At 44.6% G+C, this 13,993-nt stretch overlaps 1 protein-coding gene across 1 annotated transcript in view; it reads right to left on the bottom strand.

The window, feature by feature from the left end:
* Lrguk (leucine rich repeats and guanylate kinase domain containing) overlaps positions 1-13,993 on the bottom strand; it is a 78,238-nt gene that overhangs the window by 15,361 nt on the left and 48,884 nt on the right. Inside the window, exons 10-12 of the mRNA XM_051152470.1 lie at positions 12,758-12,864; positions 8,555-8,674; positions 2,169-2,265 (exon numbers count right to left, since the gene is read on the bottom strand). Of these exons, the coding sequence (XP_051008427.1) occupies positions 2,169-2,265; positions 8,555-8,674; positions 12,758-12,864 (324 nt within the window). The remainder of the gene's footprint in view (positions 1-2,168; positions 2,266-8,554; positions 8,675-12,757; positions 12,865-13,993) is intronic.

Here is a 13,993-nt window from a genome sequence, read left to right on the forward strand (position 1 = left end):
TAATCCCCACACCCACGTGATACTTCTACTAAACCAATCTCTCTCTCTCTCTCTCTCTCTCTCTCTCTCTCTCTCTCTCTCTCTCTCTCCATATATGTATGTGTATGTACATGTGTATGTATGTATGTTTGTATATGCCTATATGTGTATGCATATATACACATATGTAATAAAAGAGAGAGATTATACAAACACACACACATCCTATTTCCTAGTTCTGTTTCTCTAGACAGCTCTAATACTGCGCCCTGTCTCCAAAATGTAAACATATCTGAATTATTTTTCAGATATATGTTTATTTGCTTCCTCCATGGACCTCATAAACATTTTCTGGAAGCATGCATGATTGGAAGAGACCTTGCATGGTGCATATAATATGAAAGAGACCCTATTCGTATGATTTGTTAAGCATCGAGATGATGCTGTTCCCCATCTCTGGCCAGTCGCACTCCTAGTGCATGTGGGTTTCCTCATAAATAGCAATGGTCACACAGCAGAAGCCCTGGTGGCTTCATTTCCACAGGAGAGGGAGTGCCTCTATAGGAAAATGACTAAGTGCAGTTCCTATATAAAAGGCTGGTGTCTGTCTGCAGATGTACCGGGGAGCAATCTGCTGGTCGGAGGAAGCGATGGCTGAAAAGACATGTGGACATGGGAGAGGGTGGAGGTCTATCAGCTTTATCTATCACAGTGGTTAGGTGGGACTGCTCACAGCAGGTGTGTGTGGGCAGATGGGCAACACTGTCTTTTGAGAGAGCCAGGCTGTCTATGCAGGTGGTGTGTTGAGGAGTGTTCTATGTGCAGAAGGCTGAGAGTGTGGGGCACGACCAGGAGACTGACAATGTGTCATGAATTTATGACTTTCTAGGCTTAGCTCTCTTTGTGAAGCAGTGCCACGCTCTAAAGAAAAGGAGATCAGAGGTGAAACTCAGGTTGATGAAAATTCCATCAGAGTAATACATGTTGGCAGAGACAGGAAAAATGAGCACTTCTCACATACATGGGATTTCTATGGAGCATTAAACTGTAAAGCCAAATACAGCCTAGAAGTGCAGTGATTTCTTAGACTGGGGACTGGAACAGACTAACTTGATTATAGACCTGATCAGCCATGAACATCAGGGAGCAGGTAGTGTGTGTGCAGAATAGATCAGCCAAACTCCCAGAGGAAACGCCCCGCTCTAACCACAGAAATTAACACCCACAATGGGATCCAGGCAGCTTCCAGCCTAGGGTTCGGAAAAAAACGTTCTTAGTACATTAAAGACACACTTCAAATCTCTTTTTAAAGGCTGTTAGAATATAAACTTCCATACAACTCTTAGTAAACCAAGAAGACCTGTCAAGATGCAGCCCTAAGAGAAAGGCTTATGATGACCAAGATGCTTGTTTGACAAGGTAATGAGGAGAGCTGCCTGGGAGTGTGGGACTTGCTCACTTGCTCACTTGCATTTCTCAAGATGAGCCCCGAGAACTCGCATCATAGTGGAGTTGACTGTCCAAAATGAAGCTAATGTAATTGCACAGCCAACGCTTAACTGGCCCATGGTTATGTACATGGGAGGGTTAAGCCACGTCCATTTTTTGGGGGGTGAAAACAGAGAAAGAAGAAGGGCAAAGAGAAAAGAGGGGTGAGGAGATGAGGTCCTCCTGGGCGCATGCGGACCAATCATGGCACAAAGAAAGACTGGTCCTTCCCCGGGTGCTCAGTGAGTCTTATAAGAGGACAAAGTGGGGTGTGCTACATCTGATGATAAGGAGGCCTATGATGCAGGCAGAGCTAAGACCCATCTGAAGAAAAGGGCACATGTTTTCTAGGAGCTGTGGTCATCAGAGATGCTCTTTCAGGGTAACGAAGTTGGGGCAGGTATGTGATGCATTTAGTGTGTACTTAGAACTGGAAAAGCACATTCAGGTTGTGAGGAATCCCTGCCAGATGAGGGAAAGAAGAAACCGTGTTTAAGAAAATGCATTTGAAGCTAAAGGATTGTATGCCACCACGGGTACCGAGCTCATCAGCGTTGGGGGAACACTTTCAAATCGAACAAACTTAGAAAGAGCACAACATTTAATATTTACCTTTTAAGAAATCACTGTTTCCTTACATTTCTGACAAAGAATGTGTACTTCTTATATATAAATTTAAAAAAAACATGGAACAGCCTTACCATGCTCAACATTTCATCAAAAATTTCTTGGGAGATAAAGTGATAATCAACTCGATCCCCTTCACCAAAGTAAGGCGGTCTTGTGGTGTGGCAGGCCCTAAAGTCATAGAAACAGAGAGCTCAGTCTATTTTCATGAACTTGAAAGTCACAACAGAAATGCTTTCGTTGTGAAAAAAATGTCTAAAAGCTGAAAGTGACCCACAGATCATAAATCACAAAGTAATGGAATTGTGAAAACAGTGTGCTTTTGAAGTGTTAGTTTATCACTATAACCTATGAGTATTATACAAATTCTGGTTCATCAATACCCAATTTTTACTTTCGTTATTTATCGCTTCCTGAATCACACCCTCTGCCACCCCATAATGACAGTTTAAGAAATACAACAACATCGATTGCTCACCCAGCTGCATTCACACCTTCTCTGACCTATGAGCATTTTCTGTCGGCCCCTCTCCCCTCTCTCCACATGGCCACTTGCTTGTAACCTTCCCAGTGCTTCTCCTAACCTCCTCTGCCTCAGCTTACACCACCTGCATTCCCAGGGCTCATCTCTTCCTCTACTTGAGGACAGAGTGCCTCATTCTCTCTGGACTATGGCTTTGTCCTAGAACTCTGCATGAGCCTCTGTGAACACGTGGTTCTAGTCTAAATAAAATCTTAACAACTGAGGCCTTATCTATCCACTAGGTTGAGATATCATCCCTAATGGTATGTGTGCACATATGTGTGCATGAGTGTATACACACACACACACACACACACACACACACACACACACTTCTTCCAGTCTTCCCAGCACAATATATAACTGGAAGACCTTTGTCCTCTACTTTGTCGTTGCGTTCCCAACACCTGGCACATAGCAAGCTTACACTAAAATTACTGTAACATTAAAAGAAAATAAAAAGGGTGAAGTGGCACAGCTGCAAAGCCCACCATTACACAGGTGACTATGAAAGTGACCTTCCAAGGCCACAAAGTTCTCCACTCCCCAAGATTCTAGATCTCATATCCTTCTGCCTTCCAAGTATGAAGTTCTGAGAACTGAATTTTAGATGATCTAATAGTTCTAAGATAGGAGAGGAAAACTGCTAGATGCTTGACATGCTAACTCATTTACACACACAAAATAAAGCCACAGAAAGGGCATTATTTCTTATTCTTTTGTTTTGTTTTGGTTTGGTTTGGTTTGGTTTTTTGAGACAGGGTTTCTCTGTGTAGACCAGGCTGGCCTTGAACTCACAGAGCTCCACCTGCCTCTGCCTTCCAACTGCTGAGATTACAGGCATGCACCACCACACCTGGCCATTATTTCTTATTTTACAGACGATGAACCGAGCACAGCAATTATACGTGGAACTAAGCAGCCATGCCAGGATGAGACCAGTCAGCTCTGTGTAACAACACATTAATTAGGAGGTGGAAAGCCAAGCCTCAAAAGCCTCCACATTACAAAGTCAAAAGCACGGATATTTAAAATTCATATGGCTGCTCCATTTCTATTATAATCAAGAATTAACTGTATCAGGAAATTTCCAGGTCTCAATGTTGCATTTACACAGTACACGCCAGAAAGAGATCATATTCAAAACATGGTGGCATCTGTCTTGTTGTTGGTACGCACTGGCATTTCTCCCTGTGCCTGGGCAGAGACCTAAGACCCTTTGCCTATTGGTGTCCCTGACAGTCAGGGAGATAAATCTGTGGCCTGGCATCCATGGCTGCACTCCCTCAGCAGCAGCTTTACACGCTACATTAAGTTTACATTTCCCAACAAAGGGACTGAGTGGCAGGGAGTTTTTGAAGAATTTCTAAAAAAAAAAGAGAGAGACTAAACAAAGAAGCAATTTGAAGCATGTGAGCAGGTAAACAAAGAGATGGCTCCAGTGATGTGGAGAACGGGGACGGCAGAGCTAAGATGACCTGTGGGCTTCTCAGTCTGTCACTCAATTTCTACATATAGAGCCTTCACTGTGTTTGTGCGGCCTGAATATGAACATCTGAAAAGAAAGCATGCGGCAGCAAAAGCGATGTGGCACCAAGCAGCACCAAATTTAACTTAAATGGGTTTCTTTGGGCCATCCCCTCCAGCATCTGCCACCTCCTGTGCATGCATGTTTCTATGAAATGACTTCATTGGTTGCTAATTAATTTACTAGTGAAATCAGGGTACATGGTTAAGTCATGGCTTGAAATGAGAGCCGTTCATTGTTAGTTTCACTTTACCACAAAAGGACTAGACTAGAGACTAACTAGCGACTGCACCTCTGGTTATAAAGGACTAAGGGGGCCTTGACATCTCAGAGAGGGCTGTCATCAAAGCTGCTAACAAGCCATGCCTGTGGAAAAGGACATCATTGGTAAGGAAAGGAATTTGGATGGCCACCCCCAATAATGGCATCCTAAAGTATCAAGGGCAAGGTGACAGGATAAAAAGATGTCTAAGAGGAAAGAGTAAGCAGGGAGTTGAGGAAGTAGGTTGTCTCGGGGTGACTCAGAAGCCGAGATTCAGGACCTCAGTTCTGGACTAGTGTGCCTCAGGAAACCAGGAGCAGGACAGCAAGTCCAGTGCTAATATTCAGGCAGAGGTTACCTGTGAGCACATGATTTAAGCATGTGGTAACATGCTATACCGTTATGATCTCTCACAGTGTGTAGCCATGAAAGCCCAGGTGTCCCAAAGCCTCTGGTAGGTTAATAGCATTGGTTTGTGTACCCAGTGCAAATATGTATCAAGAAACTGCTGGGCACCACTGAGTCTGGTTCACAATCCCTGTGAGCATGAAGGATTCCATGAAGCCAGCAGTATGCTCACGTTCTGATGAATACACACTGTCTAGCTCATGGCAGCATCGCCTGCCCCACTTTATCATAACTAGTCTTCTTATTGTCCTTCCCTAAGCCTTGATCCAAACTGCCTGCGTGGTACCTTTCTTACAGCCCAGCTGCAAACGTTTGGCTCCCCGCTTAGACACTCATGGTGATCAGACACCTGTCGGTCTTCCTAGCCTTGTCTTATGTCCGCCCACTCTCCTACTTCAAGCTTATCCTTCAGAGTTGTCAGTGTGCCTTCCCTCTTAACGACATGTGTCTGTGCCTCCCTAGGACAGTGTCTCCATCAAGCCCCACAGCCCACTCTGCTGTTATGGCCTCTTTGCTTTCCTGGTAACAGAACCCAGTGAGCTGTCCCATTACCCAGCATTTCCTACACAAGCCTCACTCAACATTCATTGCTTTACGAGGCCAGAAGGACGGGGCCCATATTTATTCATCTCAGCTTTATCATCAGCACATGGACCATGGTCATCTGGCCTCTGAAGATGTTCGTTGGTTTATCTTTAGTTTTAATCAGGAAGGGGCTTTGTATAATGGCAACTATCTTAGCTTTCTTAATGGATGAAAACTCTAGCAACCTTATGCCCTTCTTTGTAACCCAAGGACATGGTCTTCGATCCAGACCTTGGTGCAGTTCTTAGAATGACTTGCCACTAAACAAGCCTGGCTCTCTGCCTCCACAAAGATTCTGAGGAACAGTGGGTGGACCCACTTCCGAGCCCCTGACATGAGGGTGAGGGTGATAGGAGCAGTTGGTAGCATTTTGATACTTAGCAGCAGCTCCGGTCAGAAGAGAACTGCAGTGGCAGCACCAGCTGTACAGGCATGAAGCTCATCCTGACGTGCTTGTCACCTCACTTTGGCACACAGATGTGAGATAGCCCATGATTTAAGGCAGGGCTTCTTTACCAGATTAGGCACTGCACAAAGGAAAGGACCTCAGCAGTCTTTCCTTCCCTGTATCATCAGGGACTAGAACACAGGAGGAACTCAGTATTTGCCAAATGAATGAATTTGTCCATCTATTTCTCCACAAATCCATCAAGAAAGCCATTTATGCTTCCTGCCACTGTCTTTTCAACTCAATTTGCATACATGGCCATTAACTTACTGTCCATTTGTTCAGTCAGCCATTCATTTAATAAATATTTATTGCACATGTATTAAGCACCTGGTCATATGTTAGACACTGAGAGCTCATTGGTGAACAAGGCTGACATGGCCACTCCTCTCTCTGGGCTTAGACATGCCAGGAAAAAAAGACACTGGGTGAACCATCAAGTCAGGATGGGTAGGCATTTCAACAAGGGGCAGATGGAACTGGGTAGGAATGGGTGACTTAGCCACAACCGAGGAGCAGATTGGATTAGCAATCTTGATGTAGGTCAACAAACATTTCCAGAAGCGTATCAGACCAAGCACACGTTGGCAAGAGCCTATCACTCAAAAATAAAAAGGACCAGGGTGCCAACTATTGCCAGATGCCACCACAGACACGACAGGAATAAGAGAAAGCCCTGGTCTGCTAGGAGGCTTTGGTTTCCTAAAAGGTTCCAAATGTGGACCCTGGCACAATGGCAGTGTGTACCCCCATTCCTAGTCTGACCTTCCACTCCCTGTGCTCAGCTTATCTTTGGAAGCAGACTGGGTGTCCCCATGTGAACATAATGGCACACAGAGCTCTTTAATGCTAGCGTTAACTTTTAGCTTATTTTGTAATTTTGTGGTATTTATATTCTATAGTATTTGTGTCTAGAAATGTCCAAATGTGTGATGTAATTTTAAGTATCTAAATAAATGGGCCCTTTACATTGTTTGAACACATACAACTTCAGGAAGCGACATTTTCTAGAACAGCATTAGAAACTAATTTTTCTTACTGGCCTACACAGCTTTGTAGTTACATCTTCAACTCACTGGCAGACACCACTAATTTCAAAGTATTTCCTATGCCACATGTAAAGACAAAGAGGAAACAGGTCAGGTGATCATAGTTCAATTCTAAATGTGATTTCCAGAAACTTCTAAAACACTTGTAAGTCCAGTGGGCTGGTTTTTTCTGATGGCCTTGTGTGTGTCCATTTTTTGTTTGTTTGTTTGTTTTCTTTTTGTTTGATTTCCCCCTCTATTTTAATACAGGAAAACCTTGAGCCACCAGCCGGTGTTCCAGGCCCAGCTGGGGGAAGTCTGTCTCTGGAAGACAGGAAAGAGTAACAGCTGTGTGACCTGCACTGTCACATTGTTTGTGTTGGATGTCAATTCCCTGGGGGAAGCTCATTACAACTCCAGGCACAAGATTCACAAGCAGAACTCCCTTTACCAATCTACTCCCCCACCCACCCTACTCCCGATCTACCCCTGCTCTCCAAACCACCCCGCTCCCTCAGCCACCCCTGCTTCCTCACCCATGCCTGCTCACCCACCCACCCACCCCACTGCTCTCCCAGCCACCCTGCTCCCCAGCCACCCATGCCTGCTCCCCCACCTACCACACTCCCCTAGCCACTCTGCTTCCCACCCACTCCTGCTCTCTCACCCATGCCACCGCTCTCCCACTGGCCCTGCTCCCCCACCCATGCCTGCTCCCCCACCCACCCCACTACTCTCCCACTGACCCTGCTCCCCGACACTCCATTCCCCTGAGGTTATACATGCAGTAAGGACTGCTGAGGGCCCAGTGAGGGGGCTGGAAGTGGTGCAGTGAGCTAGAGGGTCCCAGTTTTTGTGAGTCATCCCCAGGCTGAGATGAATTTTGCTGATATAGCTGCCTCAGTCATCCATGTTCCTGTAAGTAACCCCAAGAAGCTCATTGGTTAAATAAGGGGGCCTCAGGTGGCATTATTATATTGGTCTGCACAGAGTCTATCTAGAATGAGTAGACATTTGGTCCCCTGTCCCCAGAAAAAAGGTGTCACGCAAGAGCAAGGTAGTAGAAGGAAACTACCTGCAAACACCATTGTGCTCAAAAGAATAAGCAGGCTACCAAGATGAGACTTGATAGCCTATGACCATATAGTGTGGAAGGAAGTCCTCCTTGGTCTTAGACCTAGGGGAGGGGAATAGGGTGAAAGCAGCCGGGAGGGAGAAACGGGGGGATACAAGTGATGGGATAACAATTTAGTTGTAATCTGAATAAATTAATTAAATAAAAAAAAATCAGTATTTTCAAATCTTGGAGAATTACTTGAGTTGGCACTACATTAGCTCTTAAACATCTGAAGAATTAAAAATAAAACCAGTGTAGATTAAAGTACAATAAATGGCAAAGATAAGTTAGGAAGACCAGGTAATCATATCACTCCAATTGTAGCAATAAATGGCCTTCAAGGACACACTGCAGTGGCCGGGACCTTCTGAGGACTTGTCATCTACCTAACAGTCTCTTTACTTACCACTCCAAGTTTTGAAATGTAACTTACTTAAATTGCTGCATCTGTGTAAGTATCTGCTTAAAGCAAACAAGATTCGCAATATCCGAGACCTTTATCAAAAGAAATCACTGATATCCCCAACAAGGACAGACATACATGCCAACAGGCAGACTTACCCATATCTGAAGTAAGTACTGAACTGTCTGCAGAGGCGGTGGGCGAGTTCTCGTTTCCCGCAAGCTGTAGGACCAGTTAGTATCAGCATGGGATAAGGGGCGTCCAGACTAGGCAGAGTGCTGCAATGAGATCCAGCAGAGGTGTCTTGCGTTAGCTACCTGCACACGGTACAGCTTCTGCATCACGGCCATAACTGATGAGCACGTGCTGAGTGTAGGCAAGTGGAAGGATGGGCTCCACTTTCCAGAAACAAATTATAATACACCAAAACCAGCACTTGGGGCTGGAGAATCAGACCAGCGGTTAATTTCACTTGCTGTTCTTGCAAGAAGACCCAGGTTCAGTTTCCAGCACCGCCACATCTAACAGCTCACAACTAACATTCAGGCACACATGCATATACAACATAAAATAAAATGTAACCTTCAAAAATATAACATTCAAAGGATAGATAATAAAATAAAAAATACACATTTACCTCAATTTACTTTACCAAGTTTTTGTAAAGGAAGAACATGCCAGGCACTGCTCTGCAAGTTCTACACACCCATCATGTAATTGCCACAGAGGCCAAGGAGGCTGTTTCTATCATCCCTCATTTAACACAGGCTGGAGAAAAGAAAGGCGTTCTTGCTCAGAGGAAAGGAAGGGCTGGGACACGACCCCAGACTGGAAGGCTAGAACAAAGGATAAAATCATTGCCTGGCACAGTGGCACACTCCTTTAATCAGCACATGGGAGACAGAGGAAGGAAGATGCCTGTGAACTGAAGGCCAGCTTGGTCTACACAGCAAGTCCCAGGCCAGCCATAGTTACATAAAGAGACTCTATTTCTAAAAAGTAAAAAAAGACACCAAAGAACCTCCTTATGGAGATGGATTCAAATGTGGCAAACACGCCACTGGGCAAAATGTCCTCATTTCTACCACAGACAGAATTCTGCCTAAAAAATGGGCAAGCTTGGATGCAGGCAGAGTCAATAGCCAAACTCTGCCAAGACAGGGTAAGCAAATCCTCAATAGTTCCTGCCTCACAAATATGTCTGTCAGAAATATTGGGCCAGAAGGCTGAAGAAGATGCTCCAATGTTATAGAGAGTTTTTGGGTGACTATTCAGGTAGAAAACTGTCTCGGTCACCTTTTCATTTGGAAAGCTACTAACATGCACTCCCAGTAGACGCAGATAATCAAGTTTACTCCTTCTCAAGTCTCTGATGGAGTTGAAGACCAGGTAGCTTAGTTTTACAATGAAGCTTAATTGTTTAGGGGTTAAGATGTTTTTAGGTCTAGATAGGTGTTCTAAGTTAATAATGACAATATGTGGTGGAGATTGATTTACATTCAGAAATTTAGAAGCACCAAGATAGGAAAGATGCTTTCTTCAAGGCTGTCAAATACAAATAGCCAAAACACTAAGAATGGAACATTTAAATAATCCCTGATTGTGTCATGGTTCTTGCCATAAGTAATCTATTGTGTGTGTGTATATGTGTGTGTGTGTGTGTGTGTGTGTGTGTGTAATAATTTAAAAGTATATGTACAAAAATAAAATAATTTTTTAAAAAGTAAAAAAGAATGAAATTATTAACACAGAGTCCTGCATCATATACTGAGCCTATATGTTCATGAAACATACTATAGAAACAGAATAAAATAAAATGTTTGATTCCATAGCTGAGGTATGGATTCAGTGAAAGTTCTACAAAAACTAGGAAACCAGTGGTTTTTAATCTCTGTGGCTATGCATAAAAATGGGGAAAGCTTGGGGACAATGCCCAAGGAAACACACAGAACAGAAGAGATGAAGTGTCTCTGGGAAAGCACAGACTGCCTGGTACTGGAGCCTGTGCAGGAAAAGGAAGCAGTGGGCGCCATCTAACTGATCTGAGGACAGGAGGCCTCCAGCAGCCCTAGGTACCTACGGAAGTAGACAGGCTGAAACTCATGGGTGCTCACAGCATCTTTATTAGTGATACCCCAAACTGGAATCAGCCTAGATACCCTTTCACATGTGAATGGTTAGACTATTGCTGATACACCTATACCCTGGAATGCTACTTAGCAATGAGAAAAGAATTCAACCACATGGATGAATTTCCAGGAAGGTATCCTGCGTGGGGTGGAAGGATGCTAGTTTTGGAAAGTTGCACTGGGCAATCCATGGACATCATATTCTTGAAGTTACAATATTATGACATGGGGCGGAATCCATGGATGACAGAGATGAGAGAAGATGAAGATGGGAGGGAAAGAGGAGTTACAGCTACCTAAAGGCACCACAGGGACACTTGCGATGAAGCTGTTAAGTCTTAAGTGTGATGCTCTGGTGACTGACCCCTATGGAAGCTGCACAGAACCAGATAGAACTGAACACACAGGAGCAGCTGAGGGGCTAGAGAAAGCTGGCAGCTCAGAAGGCCTCCAAGCCAGTCTCCTAGATTTGGTACCCAACTGACAGCTGCACAGGGCACCATCATTGTGGTGCACTGTGCCCATCCTCAGCATCGAGACATGATTGGCTTCTGTCCTTGCTTGTCTGGCGGCCAGGCGTGACCAAGAGATATGTGTTTATCAGGCACTGCTACTGACATCTCTGACATATGTTCTGACACAACATGCCCCAAAGCCTCAAAAAACTGGCAACATTACAAATCAGAGAAGAGACCTTCTTCCAAGTCAAATGTGCGTTTCCTGATGTACCCAAAGGAAGGATAACTCATCTCACCCGCAGGGCTCTCAGAAACATGCAAGCCCATCAGTGTCGACATGGTTACATTACATGTAATAGCATTTGCTCACAGTTAAGAAAAGGTTTGCAATGGACGGTGGTTTGGATTGAGAATGAAAAGCTATCATGTGGATGAGGCACATCTTTGGGTGCATCCTTGAGGGGTCTTCCAGAGAGGGCTAAGTGAAGGAAACATGGCCCTAGCTCGACGCCAGTGTGTGTGGTACTGCACTGGTTACGTCTGTCACTGTGGTGAAATAGCATGATCGGAAGCAGCTAATGGAAGAGTTTACTTTGGGCTCTTGGTTCTGGAAAAGGATTCCACAATGGCAAGGGAGGGACCGCAGCAAGCAGCCAGAGAAGGGAAGTCAGAGGTCACATCTGCAACTGAAAACCCAAAGCAGAGAGAACAGACTAGAAGCCGGGCAGAGCTAGGAGCCCACATAGCCCTCCCCCAGTGATGAGCTTCCTCCAACAAGGCTGCACCTCCTAAAGGTTCCATACCCTCCCCACAACAGCACCATCAGCTGAGGACCAGGTATTCAAATATGTGCACCTAGGGAGGATGTTTCTCATTCAAACCCCCACTGGGACCATCTGACAGGCTGGCATCCAGGACTGATTGGATGGGGAAAAGAGACAGCCAATTGAGAACCTGCATTCTCACCCCCACATCCCAATGTGCCCAGATATAAAAGAGCCTCCTCTGCCAGGTGAGAGTTGTTCCTACCTCCATTCTGTACTGCACTGATGGACCCCATTCTCTCAAACAATAAGAAAAACATCCATCCCTCCACTCCTAAATTGCTTTCTGTCAAGTACATCATCAAAGCAATGAGAAAAGTAACTAATGTGTTCATAAATGATCAAAAAATTTTGTTAATGAGCTAAAGGTTTGTGTTTCAATCCCAGGGCAGAAAAGTTAACAATTTTTATTTTAGAATTCAAATTCACTGTTATTTGGCTCAAGCTAAATAGAGTACAAGGGACACGATGAAAGAGTTAAAGTGAAACAAATCACCATAATGTCTGGGAAAGCCAACAAAGGGTGAACAAACAGCACATTCAAGTAGTTAATAAGAAGCCATGATTGAAGATGTGGCCCTTACTTCCAAGAAGGCAAGAAAGCAGCTTCAATTTTTTTCTTTACTATTTTATGTATACAAGTGTTTTGCCTGAATGTAGTCTGTATACTACATATGTGTCTGGTGATTTTGGGGAAAAGAAGAAAATGTCAGATCTCCTGACACTCCCCTGCAGTTGGAGGTGCAGACAGTTGTGAGCAGACATGTGGGTGCTGGGACTTGAACCCTGGCCCTGTAGAAGGACATCACATGCTCTAAAGCACTGACCCATCTCTTCAGCCCTGAGGAAGCAGCTTCTACAGGGAAAGAGTGAGTGGCAGAAGAGAGGTGCAGGGAACACAACCACACTGTCTTTACCTCGAGTCCTACCTGCAGGGTCCTAATAAATACCTGTCGAAGATCCTCTGTGGCTGCGACATGCTGTTGACAACATGGGTCATGTGATCTTGGACAGCGATCTCTTCAGAGGGGGGGTCATACTTATTCACGGCACAGACCTTTTCCAGAATTAGAAAAGAAAAAGAAAGACGTTGGTTTCTCAAAAGAGCACGAGGATTGGGCGGTCCTTAATGAAACCCCTAGATATGCTAGCAGGCTGGCAAGGGGAGCCACTTGTTCTCAGTCCTTGGTCAACTCTAACTTTCCTGAAGTCCCATTAAGGACAGCTACTGGAAAAAGCTCAGTGCAGTCTTTGGATCCTTTTTCTTTATATTCTCTGGTTTGGGAGGAGCTAGAGAAAAAAGTCAAAACAGTCTCTGAAGTACACGGTTAATTTTTAATACAATAAGCAATTCAACTGCTAGTATAAGAAGAAGGAATATAATGTGTGGTCAATAGTCCACGTAGCTGATACCACAGAACCATTCTCTGGGCCCCTCTTGCCTAGAACTGTTCCCACCCCCTCACATCCTCCCAGACTCACTCCACATTACCCTGGACTTCTATAACCAAGGATACAGGCCTTTTCCTTGGTATAGATGCTTCTCTCTTTACAGTCCTCCCAGATACATTATCCCTTAACTTACTAGTGACTTTCATTTTAACTCTACTTGCCAAATGTTAAAAAGAGGCTTCGTACAGCTGGGAGTGTGGAAACATCTGGAACTATTTTTAGTCTGGGCTGCAGAAAGGCATTTAAAGGATGGAGTATGTGCCCATATATATACCTTCCTTCATTCCTATCTCAAATTGGATCCGGTATAAGAAACCCCTCATTAGCAGCAATTCCTGCCACAGCTGTGGGAGGGAGCGAGGCAGGGGCTGGCTAGCACTCAAAGCTCATTGCTGTGGAAATATGTGGCCCTTACAGATCGTTGTAAAGAGCAAAATTAAAGAAACTACAATCTTAGAGTAGTGATTTAAGCACTGTTTGATTATATGGAATGCCATTGTTAATTTCCAAAACAACAGAAATTCAGACACGCTAACAGCCACAGCTGGGCTTGGGCAGCAGAGAGGCACCTGTGCTCCTCACTGCCAGACCTCCACTGTACCCACGGAACACCTGCATTGCATGTGCTCATGCCCAGCTTTACTTAGGGTTCGACTGACAAATCATAGGACAAGGAAATTGCTCCTAAATAAAGAATTAATTTGCATACTCCTATGCATCTCACTGATTGGTTA

The sequence above is a fragment of the Acomys russatus genome, chromosome 10, assembly GCF_903995435.1.
Source record: "Acomys russatus chromosome 10, mAcoRus1.1, whole genome shotgun sequence".
Classification (NCBI taxonomy): domain Eukaryota; kingdom Metazoa; phylum Chordata; class Mammalia; order Rodentia; family Muridae; genus Acomys; species Acomys russatus.